The sequence below is a fragment of the Mesocricetus auratus genome, unplaced genomic scaffold, assembly GCF_017639785.1.
Source record: "Mesocricetus auratus isolate SY011 unplaced genomic scaffold, BCM_Maur_2.0 Super-Scaffold_100013, whole genome shotgun sequence".
NCBI classification, from domain to species: domain Eukaryota; kingdom Metazoa; phylum Chordata; class Mammalia; order Rodentia; family Cricetidae; genus Mesocricetus; species Mesocricetus auratus.
Genome location: NW_024429196.1, coordinates 46290441 through 46312309, shown reverse-complemented (window position 1 = coordinate 46312309; position 21869 = coordinate 46290441). Strand labels below are relative to the sequence as shown.

Genomic DNA, 21869 nt, shown 5'->3' with positions numbered 1-21869 from the left:
CAGACTTCAGCACATAAATAGATAAACATATAAATGTAAATTTCAAAATGGCACAGACAGTATCAGGATCCTCCGTGTATCAGGGAAGATATATGTGACTCCAGATGAACTCCAAGTATAGGTAAGATTCAATGAACTTGATCTGCTTATCAATTAAATAATAAAACAAAGTTAAACATTAAATGGTTGAGCCAATAAAATCCTCCCATTGCTAAGACAAGTGCTAAAGGTTCTGAGTAATCATTTACTCCTAAGGGTTAGACAACTGCACAAAGTTGAGAAACTGATAATGACCGGAACCAGAACCATGCACTCTACCTTCCTCAGGTTTGCTTTCAAGTTCTTGCTGTTTCTGTTGATGTGGGAATGGGCCTTTTTCTGTTGAGATTGCAGGTGGTGAGCAAGACTGTGTTTCTCTTGGGAGATGGTTCTGAAAAGTGAGACAGGATGCTGCCTTTCCTAAAACAAATGAAGTCCCTGGGAACTCCAGAAGAAGAGGGAGGGGGAGAAACAGAAAGTTGGGGGTGGAGGAAAAGGGGGTAGAGCGAGAGAGAATATTGTCTGAAGCGACTAGATATAAACAGCAATTGTCAACTCAGGGTTTACATTTCTAAGAGTTACTGAAGCTAGAAAATGAAACATAGCCCTCGTGCATTTAACTTGCTTTTGTGAGATACACTAACTTAAAGAAACAGCATTAGCCAACAGATTGAGGCAATAAAGGCTGATATCTTAAAGAATATTTTTAACGATCTTCAAAGATCAACTTAACCTAAGCAGAGTAAACCCAGAGAATTTACATGAGGAAATGGAGGGACAAAACAAATAAAACTCCATATGGCTTCATGCAGTGGCTCAGAGCCTAGGCAGGAAGACTTTTGGGGAGCTGTGGATGACATTAAACAGTTGCTGTCTTTTGGGAAAACTTCACCGCTTCCATATCTCCACCCCTCCATTGGACACACTCACTCTCATGTCAAGCCACCCACCTTGAGCCTCCAATAGCTACTGCTTTGTCTTTCTCATCTCTCTAGCATGTCTAGTTTGTTTCCAAACGCACGCTGAATGTGAGCTTTTTCGAAGAAGGCAGCTCAGCCCAGGCACCATCTATTGCACACAGGGTGGGAACAGTTGCCTCCCAAGCCTCCTGGTCTTCCTGCATGCATTACACACTGGCTAACAACATTCCAGCCCCTGGCCAGGCCTATGGGACCCTGGCCTATGCTGTGGGGCCTGCCTGCTGCTTTGATTTCAGCTCCCAACTTGACTCTCCAGTCTCACCCTGTGCTTGCTATGTCAGACTGTCCTCTGCCTTCAAAAGCAAGCCAAAGCCACTTCCTTTTTCTTTTGCTGCCATGCTCATGTGCAGCTTGACTTACCTCTCAGTTCAGAGACAGCCACTGGGTACCAGCAGACTAGGTGGTTAGACTAAGCAAAGCAGATGCCCTGACAGTGTTGGCCCCTTAGTCATTATCTCCATACTTTCCCGCTTCCTCCCCAGCTATGCCATCCTTGCTTTTATTATTATTATTATTATTATTATTATTATTATTATTATTATTATATTAGACCCTTTCACTCACCAGGGCATGTGTCCTGCATGTTTTCCATAGGCTTGTCTCTCTGCCTCCATCAGCCTTGTCCCACCCTTATCCTTTAACTGGCAAGCTCCACTTATCTCACAAACTCAAGAAAGTCCATTTTCAGGCATAACATGCTTCTGGTGAAGTATACTTGGAAAGCAGTTATTGAGAACCAAGACCTTTAGTCATGCTGAAGAAAGCCACAGAAGCAGAGCATTCCATTTATTCCACAGATGTTTACTGAATCGATGAATGGGCCAGCGGTCAGTGAGCTCTGCAGCATTGCTTCACTGGGAGGGCCTGTAAAGCTACAGAGGAAAATGCTGCCCTGAACTCTGTCTTCAGTTCCGTGAGTGGTAGACACTTCTGTTCAACCACTCTCCCGAAGGTGTGAACAAGAGTCTGCACCTCAATTTAGCTTTTCCAGCAGAATCCTCAGGCTTGACCCACTTGATTCTGCCATTCAGTGTTGGTTTGGATTTAAGCTGTCCGTTAGTTTATTTCTGAATTCTGATGCAGGTTGGCAGGCTCCTCAGTCTAACTGCAGATGGTGTAAGTCAGAGTCTTGTCTGTGACTGTTCACTTTTAGCTATAGTAGTGAAATTAGGTGACGTTTGCACTGACGTTGAAACACAGGATCATCCCAAACCCAGCACATGCTGCATAACTTCTTTAATGTAATGATTTTATATTCCCTAGAAAGCAGGTGAAGAATGGCTTTGCCTCACCAGAAACCTCATCCTCCCTTACTTTTCCTTATTTTGGCTTGGCCCTCCAATTTCTGTGTTCATTTTCAGGTAGTAAGAAGTCTATTTCAGACTCCAGATAATCCTGATCTCATAGACAATAGACCTACCACAACAGAGAGCACAAAGTTCCAAACTTTGTCTAAAGTAAAACTTCCCAATTTCAGGCTGTACCCTGGAGGGAAGGGACTGTTTGGATAGCCTCAAGTTCCCATTCTTTGTCAGCCACTCCCCTCTCCTCTTATCCTGGCTGAAGCATCTAACTCTTCCAGGGCTGGGCTAGGACAATTGAGGCAGATAAGAGACAGGCAGTGCCTTTTTGGACGGGGTGGACAGCCCATGCTTCATCTTTAGAACACCTCACTGGGGACTTCAGTGGTTCTTTTCCTGTCAGGGGTGATTTTTGCCTTCTGGTTCTTTCCTCAGCTGTTGAGCAATTTTTAGTCCACTTCTGTTGTGGTCACAGAACACCTTCTATGTTGTGTGCTTGGGCAGACGTTAGAAAGCTGTGACTTTGATTTCTCTCAAGTCATCACATCTGGTTGACAAAGGATGTGTGTGTCTGTGCCCCAGGCACAGAAGACATCACACACTTTCGGCGTGGGGTGGGTGATTTCTCCTCTATGAAACACACACCCACAGTTACAGATTGCGCCCTCTGAATTCAAAAGCATATGAATTCACCAATCCCATTCTCTCTGTCTCTCTGCCTTTCTGCCTCTGCCCCTTCCCCAACAAACTTTATTGGGCATATGTGTAGCCCTGTAAATGTTCCCTAGCAAGTAGCCACAATGAGTTGGCCCTGTCAATCTTCCTCTTTTGTAAAATCTGGGTGAATAAGATATTCCTTCTGCTTTGTCCATCTCAGCTGGTTTGTGCCTCTGAGTTTGGTTCAGTAGCCTCTTTCTTCTGAGACCTCTGAGGTGGTCCCTTCCAAGTTCAGGTGGGAGGGTCAGCATGTACTGTTTTCTTCTCGGCAGATGGCAGACAACAGTCCCATTGCATACACAGGGAGACACACAGACACATGCAACACATATACACATGAGGATATCAGAATGAAGAATTTCTTTGTCCTATAGGTTGTAATCAGACGTTTTTTGTGTGTGGTGAATATTTGTTGTTTTTGCTTTATATATATATAGTGTGTGTGCATTCCTTTCAGGGCTGAACATTCTGCAGTGTCTTATTTTCCATACCTTTATCAGTTGTGTCTCTCTGTTTTGCTGCAAATAGAGGCTTCTTTGAATAGGATATGAGATGTATTAATTTATTTGTATATTAAACCATTAGGAATTGGTTTAGTAATATGCCCATTCAACAGAAGAATAGCAGTAGAGTATATGGCCTGTCTAGTCATAACCACAAGTTCTTGACTGGTGAATGGTGTCAGGAATGAATTTCTTCTTGTGGAGTTGGCCTTAAATACCAGCAGAATGAGGTTCGTTATACTCATGATGTTTATGCCACTATTGTTCTAATGGGCATGTGTGATGTGACTTGAATAAGACCCCATAGTCTCAGTCTTTTGAAATCTTGATCCCCAATTGGGGCACTGTTGGGTAGTGCCCATGTGGCTTGGTTCTGCAATCTTGACTAAAGACAGTAAGGGAATGAAAAAATGACACCATACAGAAAAGCTAGGGTCGAGTAGGGTGTGTGTCCTCTGATGGAGCTGTACCTACTTTTCCTACAACCCAGAACTTTAGTGTGTTTATTATGTACAGCACAAGGAGAAGAAGTTAGCTAGCTAGTCTTGGTAGGAGGTCTTTGTAGACAAGGAGTCTGAGGCTGTAAAGATCCAGGAGGAAGGAGCTATAGTTGCTAGTTTTTGTATGTCCTTCATCAATCATCTGTAAACACCTGGACCAAAAGAAGAAGGTTTCGCCAATTTCAAGCCTCACCCACATGTGAAAAGGCTTTGCCATCTCCCATGGGTCTGAGGCTTTGGTCTTTGTATGGTTGTGCCCATGTCAATAAAATATATTCATTCAGGACTTCATTCATTCACGGCTTTCTCTGCTCCCTACAGGGTAGGTTTAGAATGTATAACTGTGCTGGAGGAAGTATGTTACTGAGAACAAACCTTGAGGTTTCAAAACCATGTTCCATTTCCAGTGTGTACTCTCTGCCTGGTGCTTGCAGTTGAAGATGTGAGCCCTCTGTTTCCTGCCCCTGCTGTCATGCCTTCACTTCACTATTGTGGGTTCTAATTCTCTACAATTGTACACCCAAATAAATACTTTTCTCTGCAAGTTGCTGTGGTCATGGTGTCTTATCACAACAATGGAAAATTAATTAAAGCAGCATGTCTTGCCTGACCAGTAGTTATTGTAGCTTGGTGAATTCGCAGCTGAGTAAAGCTGATGATCACTTTTCTCCTCTGGTAGTGTGCATAGAACATTCCAGGACCCCGACATCCAAACCAGTCCCCTTGCAAGAGCTTAATGGCTAAGCTGTCTCTCTAGCCCCCTCTTTAATCACTTTAAGTATCATTTTAAGCATATATAATGTCTTCTGTGTGTTAAGTCTGATGACTTGGCTTAGATGGGGCATCCTCTCTGGATGTTCATCATTTTGAAGCTCAAGCTCATATTAAATGGAACTTCAGCTGTAGTAATTTGTTGTGGTCTGTATGTATCAAAAGAACCTAGCTATAATCCTTGATTTTTCATTAGGGGATTAGTTCTCAGACAATATAGTATGAATTTAAAATCCCAATTCTCCAGGAATTTCCAGAGTCTCTAGTTTTAAATCAGAGGCTGAGGAAAGCACAGAGATTCTTCAAGTTTGGAGCCTCTAGGGCTTCTGGCTGTGTGTTAGGATCTTCCTTATAATCTCTTTCCCGGCATGGGTCTGGCGTCATCCTTCATAGTCCCTGGGCCATACTCCTGCACACCAACAGACCCTGCCTTTGTGCCCCAGCCCTACATCACAGCAGAGTTAGTGCATGACTCTTACTTCCCATTGCACCCATGGAAGTAGCTCTTTCTAACTTTGGAGCAATGTCCCTCAAAGGACAACTGTCTGCCATATTTTACCTAGTCGAATTGTTTTTAAGGGACAGTTTCCACCACCCCAGAAAATTTAGTCTGTTGGAATCTTCCAGATAAAATTTCAAATAAGTGGTTAAAATTTTCATGTCTGGGTGTTACAAGTACTGGCTTAAGAATGGGGACCACACAGATAAAGAAAGAATCTTATAGCTGATCTAGACAATGCAAGCTAGATTCCCCTTTTCAAAGATACAGTTAGTAAGACTATATCTTTTCTAAGCCGTCACATTTGGTTACTAACAGAGCCAAAGATGGAGGCCATGTCCCATAAGATACAGGGTGCTTTCCTGTCTGTGTTTGCTCTTACATGCTTTTATTTCAGTAAGTAGATGCTGGACCTTAGAAGGAGAGAGACCAAATGTCTACTGGAGCAGACGTCAAGGCAAGAGTGGGAGACATTCCCAATGACAGCAATTTAAACCTGACCCAAGAACAATCCTTCAAGAAAGGTAAACTCTGGCTATGAGAAAAATAGGATCTATGTCACTCAACTTCCTCTTTCTCACTACTGCCAATAGCCAACAGAGCTTAACAGTGATAACTCGTAATTACTTCAACTCTCACAGGTAATCTTGAAGGCATACAGAACAGATCAGAGTCACGTGGTTATTATTTGGAAATGAAAACAAAAACATAAAACAACTAAAAAAACTCACCAAAAACAAAGACAAACAAAAAACAAAACAAAACATACATTAAAAACAAGCACACCAACATACCTGAATCACCTCAGAGCAGATTTGAAATAGGAAGCTGAGCTTGGCCTTTGGCCAAGGGCTTAAGGGCTGAGGTTTATTTAAATCATTTCAGAACACTGTCAAGATGGAAAACTTACAACTTTCCCCCCACAAAGACAGCATGATAGACATGTACACCAACTACAAATTCAACTCAATTACATAGCTGAATTCTAGTTAAAGTGAAATCCTAGTTAAAGTAACAAGACAAACTATTTTGTCATTAGAAACAGCCTGTGAGTGAGAGATTATTTTAAGAATGCAAAGAGTCAAATGTTAGCAACTGCCATCATAGTGCATTATGGGAATGCTCGGTTCTCACCAAGGCACCTACAGGCACATTATTTTACAACCTTGAAGTGCAGGAGCCACAGAGACTTTCAAAACTTGGTATTAGTAGAGCATCTGGGATGGAGATACAGGTGACTGATTCCAAAATTAAAAGACATTGGATAAAACCCAAAAATATTAAAATAGGAGTAGGATATTAAGTGTGGTTGAAGTACATGGTACACTCTCAAGCAACAACATAAAGAAGCGTTTCCAGTAAGTTCTGATCTAGCAAGAATGGTCTCCCCAACATGCTGATGGACAAAATGAAAAGATGTTGCTAACAACAAAAAGAATTGTTTTCCCACATGATTTGTATGTAAATGTGTATATATTATCTGTCTGTCTGTCTGTCTGTCTGTCTGTCTGTCTATCATGTTTCCAATCAAAAGCCCAAGAGAAAGAAGAAACATAAAAATGACAGGTGTTGGGCATGGTCACACCTGTAATCCCAGCACTTGGGAGGCTGACATAGTAGGATCTTGAGTTTGAGGCAAGCCTGGTCTGCATAATGAAACCCTGTCTCAACAAACAAATAAATAAAAAACCACAATAATAATTTAGCTATAGAAGCAACACAAAGTACTTGATAAAACCTTTAGAGGCTTAACTGATGATTACAGTTTCCTGTTGGGGCAGAGAAAAGACTTGAGTACGTGGGTAAGCATGGGTATGACAGCCTGGTCACCCTTCTTAATGGAATATGACATGTTAAAACAATGACCAAAATCCCACTGTAACCTTCCGAAGGAGGTCCTAGACTTAAATGTTCCTAGACATAGGCCAAAGGTGCTATCTGTCAATCTTGAGTTTAACAAGTGCATCTCCACATGCGAGGGTGCAGCGCTGGCTATTCTAGCTTCATTTGCTCCCTGGCTGAAGCCTGGGAGCTGCAAACTCAAGAGTTAGACCACAGTGACCACATGTTACCTCTGCCTACCAGTTGAGGTCAAACTAAAGTGATTAGAACAGAGGCAAACTTTTTGCAAGCCTAGATTACAGTATTAAGACAAAGATGATATACAACCTAGCACTAGCCTGCCACTCATACTAGTCCTTCAAAACCGTGAACAAGTTAAATATCTTACTGTTAGTAGTTACACATGACACTGATCTCAGCTGCTTAAACAAGGAATTGGGAGTCATTTTCAACCCCCCCGCCTCCGCAAATACACACAACAATCTCAGCTTCCTGACAGTTCTTGCTCTAAACCTGTTCCTGCCCTTGATTCCAGAGGCCTGAAAACCCTATCTCTGAGGTTGACTTTCCATATATTCTTTAAGGCTCGGCTTCCAAGAAACTAGCTCTCCATCTCAGGAGAATTGATCCTCCCACAGAATAGTGTCTGCACCCTCTATACTTTTGAGAACCAAGCAGAAACAAGAAAGGGTGGGAAGAAAGCAGGCTGACTGTATGACTTTTGTCCCTTTTCCTCCTAGGTTTCTGCTCACTGAGGCATGGTCTGGCCTTCATCTTGCAGCTCTGTAATTTTTCAATTTATACCCAACAAATGAACTTGAGCATTGCCATAACAGCTATGGTTAACACCACAGCACCAGCCAGCCAGCTAAATGCTTCCACAGAAAGACCCTCGGCTGACTCCCAAGACTTCTGGAATGAAACACTACAGGAATCTAAGGTAGTGATATGTTTTGTGAGAGCCTGAACTATTTCTTGGATTCAAGAGCCACCTTAGGAGCAAATGAAATCCCTTTATCATGAGAACGTAAAGCATATTTAAGAAGATTTTTATTTTTTTATTTAGTGTCTATAAGTGAAACCATGGCTAAGTTAGAATGAAACATGGTTAATCATTCAGTAAAAATAAATTCTTCTTCTACAGGGATGAAAATCATCAAAAAACCGGGTTCATAGGTTATGTCGACTTTCTCTTCCACATAATGCTCAGTACCTCAGCTATGATGGTTTTTTCTTCATGAGCTTTTCCTTCTGCCTATATCTAATATATATATATATAATGCATGTATCTATCTATAATATATAAAATATAGTAGTTAACATAGATCCTACATGGATATGAATATTATATGTGTTTGCCTTTCTGAGACAGGAACTCTCTGTCAGTCTTTAAACTCATTATCCTCTTGCTTCAGCCTCTTAAATTCTGGGATTCCAGACACATACCAGCATGGGCTTCCATATTTTAATTGGTCAGTTAATCATGTCAGGGTGATAGGAAAGAGTATGATGTGCATATGCTAGATATTTTTCTTTATGAGACTTTTGGATTGGAAGAGGTTAAAATGAACTGCAAATTACTTTTTATGTGTCAAGTTTCACAGTCAATAGTTAACAGCTGAGCTAAGTATTCGACACAGCTGTAATCTCAGGACTTTGGAGGTGGGAGAAGAGGTCTAAGAGAGCAAGGTCAGCCTGGGCTGTCAAGAACGTGTCTCAAAATCAAAATGAAACGAAACAAGTCACCTATGTAGTAAAACAACAAAGCCCTCCTTTTCACCTAGGCCCCTGTGTATGACTGGACTCCTGAGATCCAGGGAATTCTCCTCAGCTCCCTGAGCTATGGATCATTCTTAGCTCCAATCCCCACTGGCTATGTAGCTGGAGTATTTGGAGCCAAGTACGTGGTTGGAGCAGGTTTGCTAATTTCTTCAATGCTGACTCTCTTCATTCCACTGGCAGCTGATGCTGGAGTAGCCTTGCTCATTGTCCTTCGGGTCATCCAAGGCATAGCTCAGGTATCAAGATCTTTACCGAGTATAACTGGCATATATCTATGTTCTACAATGATGTCATATCTCTAAGAATAGATAATTTCCCCAGGTTATGGTATTAACAGGTCAATACTCAATGTGGGTCAAATGGGCTCCCCCACTGGAAAGGAGTCAACTCACCACCATCGCTGGATCAGGTAACTGGTATCTTAATTTCATTTTATATGCACTGCCAAGAGTACTCTGCAATGAACTATTAAGAGGACAAACATTTTGTATCCTAGTTAACCTGTCTTCATAATTCTTGCTCTTTAGAAATAGACCATATTTTTTTTATCAGAACAGCATGTTAACAGTGTACCAAACATTCCTGGATTTTGTATACATTCATTTCTTTTGCCCTCATAGGAACCTTATAAATCATCTAAGGAGTATTGCACAGTGTAAAGAATCCAAGACACAAATAGACTGATAGTGTCAGATTATACAGTCAGTCCCTGAGTGAAAGAGCAGGGCTTGTATTGTAGTAGTCTGGATTGAAACCCAAACCCTCAGGCACCATCACTCAACTCTGTAGGAAGCATGTTGATTCCCAAGACGAGCTCTCATTCCCATAATGTCCTTGTATCTTTTGCTCAGGGTCAATGCTTGGGACCTTCCTTGTCCTCATTTCTGGTGGTCTTCTTTGCCAGACCCTTGGATGGCCTTATATTTTCTATATCTTTGGTAAGTTTATTCTTTTAAAAATCTCAAAATGTTTATGACAAACAATGCTGGGCATCTGTGATGAGCACGTCTCTGGTTATCCAAATTCTAACAGGTAGCATTTATGTAAAGTTGACAATGTTAAAAATTAGCCGTGGTGTAAATCTTGTTGATTTATTAAGAGCATGTAAATTTTAACATTCTGGGAGCTGGAAAGCAGTTAGGAGTATTTGCTGCCTTTGCAGAGGACCCAGGTTTAGCTCAAAGCACTGACAAATCGGCCTATAACCATCTGTAACTCCAATTCTAGGGGATCCCATGCCCTCTTCTGACCTCCACAGGAGCACACATACATATGCAGACAAAACACTCAAATAAAACAAATAAATCTGAAAAAAGAAACTAGTACGAATTTTAGTAGCCTGAATATATAGTTGAGTAATCTTATGACTTTAAGACTTTCGGCATATGCCTATCTGGGCTAGGGAGATGGCTTAGTTGGCAAAGTGATTGCCTTAAGGAACTGAGGCTGATTTCCAGAACCCACAGGGGAAAAATGGGTATCATGGTGCACATCTTTAATCTTAGACTGGGGAGGCAGAAACAGGCAGGACCCTGAACTTGCTGCCAGCCAGTCCATCCTGCTGGGTAAATTCCAGCCCATTGAGAAATGTTGTGATTAAAAACTAGGTGTGTGGCACCTGAGTGAATACATTCAAGTTTGATGAGCCACGCAGTACTGATGATGTTGAGTTCTCCAACACTGTTATAAGGATGCATTAGATAAATTTTCTTTGATAATGACTAATTTCATTCTACATGTAGGAATTATCTAGGTAATCGATTGCACATAAAACAAGAATGATAAACCAAAGGCAGGAAAAGGCTCAGTGAAGAAGAAAACTTTGCAGTCCAACCAAAAGGAGGAGTGCCGACTGGTGCTCAGTAGTGAGGGGGAAGTGCACCAAGAGCTTGTGTGGATCTTCAGTGGAACAGTGTGTTTGTGTGTGTGTTCAAAGCCTATGTGAACACACTGGAATAACTGGTGACCTCTAATCTCTGTTTTTCTCATCTGCCTTGGATCATGGAGTCATTGGATTACATTTCTCCCTAGAGGACAATGAAGAAAGGCAACTTCCCTAGGGCACAGGCAAAAGCAAATTACATGAACAAGATCTAAGTCAAGTGATGGCAAAGTACCCTCCACGACAGTGTCATTCAAGGGGGGTGCAATGTAGGAGATGGGGATGAGGTATCGGTGACAGCCATAGGAATCATCAGACTGGAGGAAAACACCGATACAATGCTGGCTGGGTCTTCTATCACAGGTGGAATTGGCTGTGTCTGTTGCCTGATCTGGTTTCCTCTGGTATATGATGACCCAGAGAATCACCCCTTTATCAGCACTGGTGAGAAGAGATACATTGTGTGTTCACTGGCTCAAGAGGTACATTGAGGAATTTCCCTGTCGTTTTCCCTGTCCCTGGGTGTCTCAGAGGTAGTTGTAGCAGGGGAGCTCTTATTTTGTAACGGGGGAGGGGGATAATCACGTGTGTTTTCTTTTAGGATTGCTCGCCAGGCTGGTCACTTCCCATTAAAGCTATGGTCAAGTCTCTCCCACTTTGGGCCATTGTAGTGTCTTATTTATGCCAATACTGGCTGTTAACCACAATAATGGCATACACACCCACATATATCAGCTCTGTGCTTCAAGCAAACCTCAGAGACGTGAGTACAAAGGTGTACCCAGTTTTTGTGTTTCTCTGTATGATCTCACTTGTGGCCACAAGATGAGGAATTAGGCCAGGGCCCCTTATAGGAAATGCAACCAGTTAACTTGGATTCACACTGACCCCAGTGTGGTCCACTGCTTACTTGAGCAGAGGTATAATTCAAAATCAGGTCATGGTGATAAACTTTTAAAAGTCCCACACAAATTTATACTTAATGAAGTCAGCATTTATAAACAAGGTATTCTATCGGCAACATAAAATTTTTAAAAAGATTAATAAGTTCTGTTGCAAATAAGATGTTATTAGACTTCTTTCCTTCCCTCTCTCCCTTCCTCCCTGTGTCCCTCTGTCCCAGGTATGGTAGTGCATGCTTTTAATCCCAACACTCAGGAGGAAGAGACTGTAAGATATGTAAGAGTTTGAGCCAGCCTGCTCTACATAGTGAATCCTGGGTCAGCTAGGACCACATAGTAAGTTCTTCTGTCAAAAAAATGTTAAGAAGATTGAGTTATGTACATATTTTTCCCTCAAGAATTAAAATTAAATGAGAATTCTAGTAACAAAGAATTTAATTTACACTGAAAGTGATGTGTGTATAATGCAAAGCAATAGACATGGACCATCCATCAGGATTAGTCAGGGCCATGATGGGAACGTGCTGAGGATGCTTGTACTTACCGAGCTCCAATCTCCAGAGTGGAATCCTGTCGGCCCTGCCCTTCGTGTTTGGCTGTGTCTGCATTATCCTTGGGGGTCTGTTGGCAGATTTTCTCCTCTCCAGGAAAATCCTCCAACTAGTAACCATCAGGAAGCTATTCACTGCCATAGGTAAGAGCCAAGCTGGCTACTAGGTGGCTGTGGGAGCTCAGGAGCCTCTTTTTTATGTCTTTTGTTCTGCTGCAGGGGTCCTTGTCTCATCTGGGATCCTCGTGCCCCTGCCTTGGGTCAGATCCAGCCGCATCACCACAATGGCCTTCTTGGTTCTATCATCTACCTTCTGCAGCCTCTGTGATTCAGGAGCCCTCATTAATTTCTTAGATATTGCTCCACGGTAGGGATCTCTTTGTCTTATCTTCATAGAATCTCAGTTCAGGTCCAGGATCCTACCTGCCCTTGCTCTGATGCAAAGGTAAAAAATAGTGTAAGCATCAGGTCACAGGAGACAGTAACATCAGTGGTACATCTCTGTAATTCCTGGAAGGGGCCCTGAGCTAGTTGGCTATTGTGAATGCAGTCTTTTCTAGCTGAAACAAGAGCAGTCTGTAGCTATGCAGACACCTCACCTGTCAGTCTCTGCTGAAGAATGCAGCGGAGATTGGTTACTGGAAGGTCTCAAGAGATCCTGTCATGGAGGCCTATGTGATACTTAAATAGAGGGGGAGGGGGTTGGGAGAAATGACTCAGATGGTAAATTCTTGTCAGTCAATCATGTGGACTTGACTTCCACATTACAAGAACTAAAATAAAATAAGACAGGTATGCACTTGTAATCTCAGTGCTGAGAAGGTGGAGAAAGACAGAGATCCCTGTTAATTGCTTATAACTGACCTAGCCTACTTGACAATTTCCAAGCTAGTGAGAGACACTATTTCCAGAAGAAGTGTGGACAACACCTGAAGAATGATACTCAAGGATATCCTCTGGCCTCCACATGTAGCTCACACATATATAAGCATAGCAGCACACATGTGGATACATGTACATCTGCAAAAATAAAAGGAAAAATACACAGAACCAGAGGAAAAATCATTATCACTGGTGCAAGTCAGACTAGAGAGAACTGAGACCAGATATAAAGCTTCCAGGATCCAACTCAGGCAACAGGACATACTTCAGCTTTACACGATGGGCCACTGAGACATGTGGGAGATAGGCTGGTCTCAGAAAATAACCATCTCATCACTTGAAGGTCTTTGATGCAGAAGGATGAGACTTTTGTATCCCTAAACAAGGCTATAAGATTAGGCTCAATAGTAAGAACCAATAAGTTGATATGTTAGCACAGATTACCCCTGAAGGGTTGAGCCTGTAGCTTAGGAGTACAAGTATCATTAATGAGCATATTTTGTTCAAGTTTAATATACAGCATCTTAAGTGTTGTACTTTAAAAATGCTGCCAAGAGAAGTCACACCATACAACAGGACTCACATAGGAGGTTTATTGGAAGAGGAGAGAGAAGGGGAAGAAAAAAGGGCAGAGATGGCAACAGAGACTGGTTCCTGGGGACAAGTGCGGTAGAAGAGAAAGAGAGAGAGAGAAGAGAGAAAGATGGGAGATGGGCAGGACCCTTTTAAAAGGGAACATGGTAAATGTGCACAGGAGGTGCTCTTAGTGTCTGTAGCTGAGGGCATATCCTGTCAGAACCCCAAGGGCAGGCCAGTACAGATGCCAGAATACTAGCACTAATCATCCCCAGAGATAAACATAGAGATACTACAGTGCAATGAAACCAAGATGAGTCCTTTGCTTACATGAAACTTTCCCCTTTCCAGGTATGCTGGCTTTCTCAAAGGACTTTTGCAAGTCTTTTCTCATATATCGGGAGGCATAGCGCCCACTGTTGCTGGATTTTTCATTGGTCAGGTAAGATTAAACATTGTAAGGAATATTAATAAAATAAAATGAATGGTGATAGTTAGTAGAAGTCAGTCTAAGGTGCTGTTAGTTCCTCAGTGAGAAAGACATCAAACCTCATGAGTCTGGAGCCCTAACTTCATTCCCAGCTCAATTTATGTAGAGAAATGCCAGATTCCATTTATGTGCTGTGCGAGAATGCTCAGTGCTGTGGGTTATGGTTTGTGAACTTTTACAAGATGAGATTCTCATGTTAAAATCTCACATTTCCAGTAATATTCATGATATTTCTCCTGCTATAGCATGATCATCTACTGTGGTTTATCTCAAACTGAGGGCTCTCAAGATTTATGAGCCATTTTCAGCATTAACATCTTGAATGCTCTAGGAAAACCAGGATGAAGTAGTTTTCTGTCTAGGAAACTAACCAGTCTTTGGAAATTGATGAGCTACATGTTCAGTGAATGACCGAGTGGAAAGCTCCCTGCACCTCACACCTATGCTCTGCCATTCATTAGATTCTTTGCTTGTTGGTCAGAGAAAAAGTGTTCCTGACCAGTGTGGCTGGGATGCTGGTTTTCACTCTGAAGCCTTCAGTCCTGGAGATGCACTTTGATGTAGTTAAAATAAACAAGGCAATGTGGTACATGTCTGTAATCCCAGCACTTGAGAGGCCAGTTTGGTCTACATTGTCAGACCCTAAAAGAAGAAAAAAGTAATGATAAACAAATAATTAAACCTGATGATCTGAATATTCCCTAAGAATTATATAGATACACATTATACATGGAAAGGAAGTCTGTGAAATTTATGAAAATCTCACTTCTAACTTTCCATGACTCTGTATCAGTAACTCAGAAAAAGATAGATTAACAAAGAAAGGATTTTTTGTTTCAATGAAATCAAGTCACCTCTTGCCTTTGAAGCTTCCATTACTTTCTAGTTTCTGAAAACACAGTTAGGGATTGGTTAAAAGAAAATTTTCACATAGACCTTGTTTCTCTTGTCAATTGTTTTAGCAAACAAACACACAAAGGTCCCCCAACCCTATCCCATGAAACCTACATTGAAAAAAATTGACAGAAAACTAAGTTATAGACATATTGGTGTCCAGTGCTATAAGAGAGGAAGAGAGTGGGAAACAAGACTGATTTATCAGTGTGTTCAAAGAAGGAATCTTTGAAAAGGTGACATTAAGCAAGTACTGGAAAGAAGTGAGGGAGTGAGTAAAAGGGTGCCTGATGGGAAATGCTGTCTAGCAGGGGGAAGAGAGGTTGTGATGGCCTGATGTTAGACATGCAGCGGGATAGATGGGAGTCATGAAGGCTGGGTTGAGTTAGAAGGATCATCAAGATATATAACCACACCTTTTCTGAACCAGGGTATAAGAAATAAGCCACCATTATTTACAAGTAGTTTCCTGCTTTTAGGATCCAGAGTTTGGCTGGAGAAATGTTTTCTTGCTGGCAGCTGCTATTGATGTAGTAGGCCTGCTCTTCTACCTCATCTTTGGCAGAGCAGAGGTGCAGGACTGGGCTAAGGAACAGACATTCACCCATCTCTGAGAGAAGTAAGCAATGTGTGAAATCCTGACACTTCCCTTCAGAGATCTGCTTTTGTGCTTTGGCTGTTGAACTCATCTAACTGGAAAGGTACTTCATTTCCAGGGTCATCTCAGAGATCCTGGATATGTGACACTGAAGGTAATTTCCTTCCACAACTTGAAGTATCACAAGGGAAGGAAAGACTGGTTGTTTATAACAGTATGCTCCTGGAAGCACAGGTGTGTACGACTTTCTACGAATCCTCTATACTTTTCCCTGTTGCCATGGCGAAAGCATCAAGGGATGGAAGACAATTTGCCACAAAAGCTAAAGAGGAGGCCAGAAGTACAGGAGTGATGAGTTGGAGCCTTGGGAGAGTGGTGCCATGAACTCTGTAAGATGTCAACAAAGGAGACTGGCTGCCTGGAAAACAAAGTCTTCATGCTGAAGTCCTGAGGCCAAAGTGAAAAGTTGCTCTCGTGTTAAGTGAGGAGGTTAAAGATCCATTGTAAGTCTTGCTGCATGCAGGGTTTCCAACTGAAAACAACCAGACTAAACAACAATGAAGAGTAAATCTATCATGCAAAAAAGAATGAACTTTCTTCAACTAATACAAGAAAGATGGGTAACAGAATGCAACTATTCCAGACAATTTTCTGTCTGTGAATCTTGGATTTGGATCAAAACCACTTCTAGAGTATAAACACCACTCAGACACTCTCGGGAGTCAACTCTTCCGTGGCTGCCTTCTTTCTTTCCACTCTGACCTGGGCGCCTCATCTGGGTGTAGATCTGTGCAAATCCCTCATATCTTAGTGAGCAGACATTGCTTTGTGTGTCTCTGATCTCACATACTGCTTTATAGCATCAGTCTTATAATGGCTGCTCTTTGCCTGCTTCTTTGACTCTTGTGGTTTCAGCCACTGTTCAGTGGGTCTCTTTCAATGTAGAATGTCTTCTAACAATGTCGGCAAGACCCATGCTTGCTCCAGCTCATTCCAAATGTTTAGAGAGTGTGCATGGTGTTTCTTTGCATTAAGAATATGCATGGGTGACTCAGTGACTACAAAAGAGAACATAAACATTCAAACACTAAATGAATATTAATGAATATATTAGTGTGTATGGAGACATGGAGACATCACAGTCACACATAGCTTGAAATAGCTCACTGTCACAGGAGGATAGATAGCTTTAATAAAAGTATCACAAGTAAGTGTGCAGTAATAGCTATGGAATATGGAATAAGTAGGGGCATATCTTACTAGAATAAGTTAGTGGCATGCACTAATTTAATGGTGAGTGGTGGCCATCACCATTACACAGCATGAACTGAGCTATATCCGAGTGTCACCTGATATAGGAGGCCGATGGAACAAATGTTAGGAAAAGCCTCTGGGAAAATCCATAGCATATGCAAAGGTTTGGTGGCAAGATAGAAAAGTCAGGAGTGAATGAGAGGAGAATTGGCTGGGAGGTGATTAAAGAAGAAAAATCAGGAGTGAATGAGATCAAACTGGACTGTGAGGAGGTTATAGAATTATTGAAGTCAAGAACACCCAGGGCATTGTGGACCTAGTGAAGAGTATTGGTCTTTATGGTAAAATCAGTGGTACTATTTTAATGGAAAGGGACATAACCAAGATTCGGAGTTTTCAGTGGCCACACTACATAAAAACTTAGTTATGAAGTGCCAGTGCAGTCCAGGAGAGTGGTGGACTGTGGCATGGGTGGAAGGGGTAGTGGGAGATAAGCAGGTGGAAAGACTGGCCACACTCTAGTACTCTATGAGAGAGTGGATGATGCCTACAGCAACAGCTGCATTTTGGTTTGTTATTAGATCAATGGGGATGCTTCTCACAATGATAGCAACATACACAATGAAGACCACAAATAGAAAAATGGACACAAAGGTCTGGATGGCACATGTGAGATTGCCTGGGTGGATAGTATGACATAAAAAGAGAAAGCCTATGACTAATCCTTCAAGATTTTTGGTGTTTAATGATCAGCTAGAGGATCATTAGAGAAAGAAGGGGTAAAGGACAGAGAGAGCTAGGGAGGCAGGAAGGAAGAAAAGTATATAAGGCAAACCAAGAGAAGACTCTTAAGATGGAGAAGTGGAAAGAATGAATTACAAAAAGAGGTGATCAGTCAGCATGGCCTCAATCTGCAGAGCTCTGGCTGATGAGGAGAAAGCAGCATGAGAAGAAAGGGGTCCACTCCTGAGACACTGGAGGCAAAAGAGTGGGATGGAGAAAGGTGAAGGATCCAGGATCAAAGAAAGTTCGGAGTAAGCTTGTTGAAGACTCCTGAGGCAGAGCTAGTTGAGAAATCAAAGCAGCAGAAGCAAAAGCTTCAAGCATGAATGGAAAGTTCCTGGGAGAGGGATGAGGAAGGACTGTGGTAACCTAAAGCCCAGCTAGGAAGATTACAAGAATGGACCTTGCATAAAAGTGCAAAGTCATGCCCATTTTTTGCTAGTGAGAAATTCAAGGAGGGTTTCATCTAAGTATCTTTCTTTCTGCTTGAAAGCACAGAGAGTGTGTGAGTTGTTTGTGGGTAAGACAAAGGCTACAGTGTTGTTGCTAGACAGAAGAGAGACATGTCTGGTGGCCCTGCTGGTGGCCAGGCAAAGTCTTTGCTTTTCATACAACCCCTGGAACAACCACACATTCTTCCTCTTCTGGTACATTCAGGAACCAGGGCATGCATTACTTGACACATCTTCAGCAAAGTGTGGGATGCCATTTACAGTAAGTACTAATAAATGTTTGATAAGTCACTTATTGGAGAAGCTCTGGAGTGGTATAGAAGAGCAGTTAGGGACACAAAAAGAATAGGAAAATGTCCTAGTTTCTGCTCTGTTGTTGTGACAAGTACCATGACCAAAGCAACTTATGGGAGGAAGAATTTATTTGACTTACACATCTGGTCATAGTCCATCATTGAGGGGAGTTAGGGCAGGAACTCAAGCAGGGACTTGAAGCAGAAGCCATTTGCCAGCTCACCCACAGGCTCATATTTTGCTGGCTTTCTTACACAGCCTAGGACTATGCCCTTCAGGGTGGTGCTGCCCACCATGGGCTGGACTGTCTTGCACCAGCTAACAATTAATCAATCCTCCATAGACATGCCCATAGACCAATCTGATCTGACTAAAACTGTGATTGAGACTCCTTCTCAGGGAACTAACTGTAGGCTATGTCAAGTTGACAGTTAAAGCTAATGGGGACAAGAAAAAAGAAACCAATTTTGCCACAAATGTATATGCCTTGCTTTCAGAGCCTATGTATTCTTTTTCTTATGGTGTTACAATATCAGAAACATGGGTGTGATACCTTCATTCTCTTTGGCAATCCCGGAACTGATCCAGGTCTCATTTAAGATACAGTCAACTATCCAAGGTTTTCATTAATCTATCTCTTTTCCTTCTCATAACTCTTTTATTTTTATTTTTTGTTTCTTTTTTGAGATGCCTGTGCACTGCAAGCATGCAGTGCCTGGTGGGGCCAGAAAAGGGCATTGGATCCCTTGAAACTGGGATTAATCATGGTTTGTTAGCTGCCATGTGGGTTCTGGGAATCAAACCCAGGTCTTCTGGGAGAGCAGTCTTCTTAACTGCTGAGTCATCTTTCCACTCCCTATTTTTTGTTTGTTAATCAATCATTTTTAGCTGCTGCACATAACAAGTTTGACTGTTCCCTGGGTCCATCAAAGAGGAAGCTGATTTTTCTTCTTTATTTTCTTTAAAAAATGGGCCATCCTGAAAGAATAAAAACAATATAAGATTGTTTTCAAATGTTTGTACATTTACAACAAAGAGGAATGAATGTTGAAAACTGAAAACGAGATGAACAAAACCAAAAGCAAACCAAAAGGCCTTTCATGAAGTTGTGACGTTTCATCTTATGCTTGTGTATTGGGTCACAGAGGAAGACAGATAAGTAAATCCACCTTTAACCTCAGACATATAGCTTGTTACATATAATGCACAGTGCAGAAGAAGCACACAGACAAAAGTGGATGACACTGGCCCCTCAGGACCCTCATGCCACCCCCTTCTGGTGTTGGGGACAGCGGTCTCAAGCAGGTCCTCTTCCTTTCAATAAGGACTCTGACCTCATGCTTCACAGGTGCTCACTTTTCTATTAACTTTTGTAGAACAAGGAAAGCAAAACACACAGAAATGTCACTGGAGAGTCCTTGCACCCAGAGAATGTGCCAACACCTCAAAGAAATTAGTGTAGGCCAGGAGATTTTTCTCAAGCTGTCTCTCGTCCAGTGACAGGTTATCCATGCCACTTTCCCTTGTCTCCCCTAAGGACATAAAAATAAATATGATTGCCAGGTGCCAACTTGCCTCCTTCCTCTGCCCTGCCCTGGGAAACCTATGTGAAACATCTGAATAACTAGTGTTTTGCTAGGTCCAGTCTTAGGGCATGAAGATGCTCAATTCTGTGTTGGGGCTGCACCCTGGAAGCAAAACAAGCAAAGAAAAATCCACTGTGCCATAGAGTTGGCACTCCTGTAGTTTGATATTGCTGCACTCAAAACAGCACATTACACTTATAGTACTAATAGCTACATTATCCATGTCCCCAAATTTCAGCTTTTAATGAACTAATTTGTTACTAAGAAAATGAATACAAAACCTTTCTTGGTGATTTTGCACCAAGCACACACTCCAACTTCTGTGTCCCTGCACTGCAACACCATCTGCCCTTTTTGTTTGTTTGTTTGTTTGTTTGTTTTTTACGAGACAGGGTTTCTCTGTATTGTTTTGGAGGCTGTCGGTCCAGCCCGGCCTCGAACTCACAGAGATCCGCCTGCCTCTGCCTCCCAAGTGCTGGGATTAAAGGCGTGCGCCACCAACGCCCCGCCTAAAAATGTGTAGCCCAGGCTGGCCTCCAACTCATGATCCTCCTGCCTCTGCCTCCTTCAGCAAATCCTACCGGCGTGCGCCACCACAACCGGCCCATCTGCCCTTTCTAAGAATCATTTTTGCCACCTATAGAGGTTACTATCTGATGGACTGCAGTAAATCTGGCCTTTTACTGTTAACAGGCATCCAGATCAACCCCTCTGCACCTCCACACCCTGTCTAGAATCTGCAGAGAGGTTGTGGCCAAGATGCTAAACCAGGGTGTCTACCCAGGGTCCTAACAGGAAAACAATGGACAAGGCACATGCTGCTCTTTTTTGTTTGTAATGTGGTTGTGTTTTTCTGCTTGGTTGGCTTGATTTTGCTTTGGTTATTTTGAGACAGGATTTCACTGTGTAACCCTAACTGTCCCAGAATTCAATATATAGTCTGGCCTCAAACTCACAGAGATCTGCCTGTTTAATGAATGTTAGGACTAAAAGTGTGTGTCTCCATGTCCAACCCTGTTCTAGTCTTTTAAAAATTGATTTTTCCTTTTTTAACTTAAAATTTCATTGTATATATTCAATGTATGTAGCACACAAGAACAGCTGCATACAAGCAGATAACGTACATCGAGTGTATTCCTCCCACACCTGTGTCCCCTTTACTTCCTCCGCCCCATCCCCAGTTTGTCTCTATTGTTTCCCTAGACTGTTTTGCTTTGATTTCAATGCCCTACATATGTACATGATGATATATATCTACATGCCTTTCTTTTCTATTTATACTCTTTTAGGTGTGTGTGTGTGTGTGTGTGAAACTTTATATGTCAACTATTTATTGCCTACTACTTGTCTGTCAGCATCTTATCAGCTGGTCATCACCATGCACCCTATTCAGGGAGAGGAAATGCTGCAGGTATTTGAAAACCTCTCAACGGCATTGTCACTGCATTGAGTCCACAGATTTTATCTAAGAAGTTCACTTCTGTTCTCCTAATATGAGGTGGCCAATCTATGACAATATGGTTCTTAGAAATTCATGGCCAGTCCTTGTATAACAGGCCAAATTGTGGTGTTACAAGGGTGACCTTCAGTGTAGTCTGGGGCACACATAGCAGATCTATAACCCCAAGTGAAGCCCGGGGAGAGTTGAGGTGGAGAAAGGCTTTGCAACAATTTAAAAATATCTGTTTTTACCTGAAGGTCAGAACAATATAAATATACCCATCCTTAATTCTGGTCATGGTGACACAGGCATGTGACTCAAGCACTTAGAAATGGAGGTGGGAAAGTCATG

The 21869-nt window shown here is 42.0% G+C and overlaps 1 protein-coding gene across 1 annotated transcript; it reads left to right on the top strand.

The window, feature by feature from the left end:
* The first annotated feature begins 256 nt into the window (after positions 1-256).
* On the top strand, positions 257-19505 carry Slc17a4 (solute carrier family 17 member 4). The gene is made up of 13 exons (XM_013110672.3): positions 257-327; positions 5708-5834; positions 7893-8092; positions 8937-9170; positions 9256-9343; positions 9786-9872; positions 11180-11298; positions 11418-11579; positions 12280-12412; positions 12488-12635; positions 14078-14168; positions 15590-15729; positions 15827-19505. The coding sequence occupies exons 2-12, from the start codon at positions 5744-5746 to the stop codon at positions 15722-15724; spliced, it is 1488 nt and encodes a 495-aa protein (XP_012966126.1). The 5' UTR covers positions 257-327; positions 5708-5743; the 3' UTR covers positions 15725-15729; positions 15827-19505.
* The last annotated feature ends 2364 nt before the right edge of the window (positions 19506-21869 follow it).

Excerpts from the sequence above, each read along its gene's own strand:
- Slc17a4 (XM_013110672.3), top strand. The coding sequence starts at position 5,744 with ATGTCTACTGGAGCAGACGTCAAGGCAAGAGTGGGAGACATTCCCAAT. Across the intron at positions 11,299-11,417 it reads TGTGTTCACTGGCTCAAGAG|GATTGCTCGCCAGGCTGGTC; the intron begins GTACATTGAGGA and ends GTTTTCTTTTAG. Across the intron at positions 14,169-15,589 it reads CTGGATTTTTCATTGGTCAG|GATCCAGAGTTTGGCTGGAG; the intron begins GTAAGATTAAAC and ends TCCTGCTTTTAG.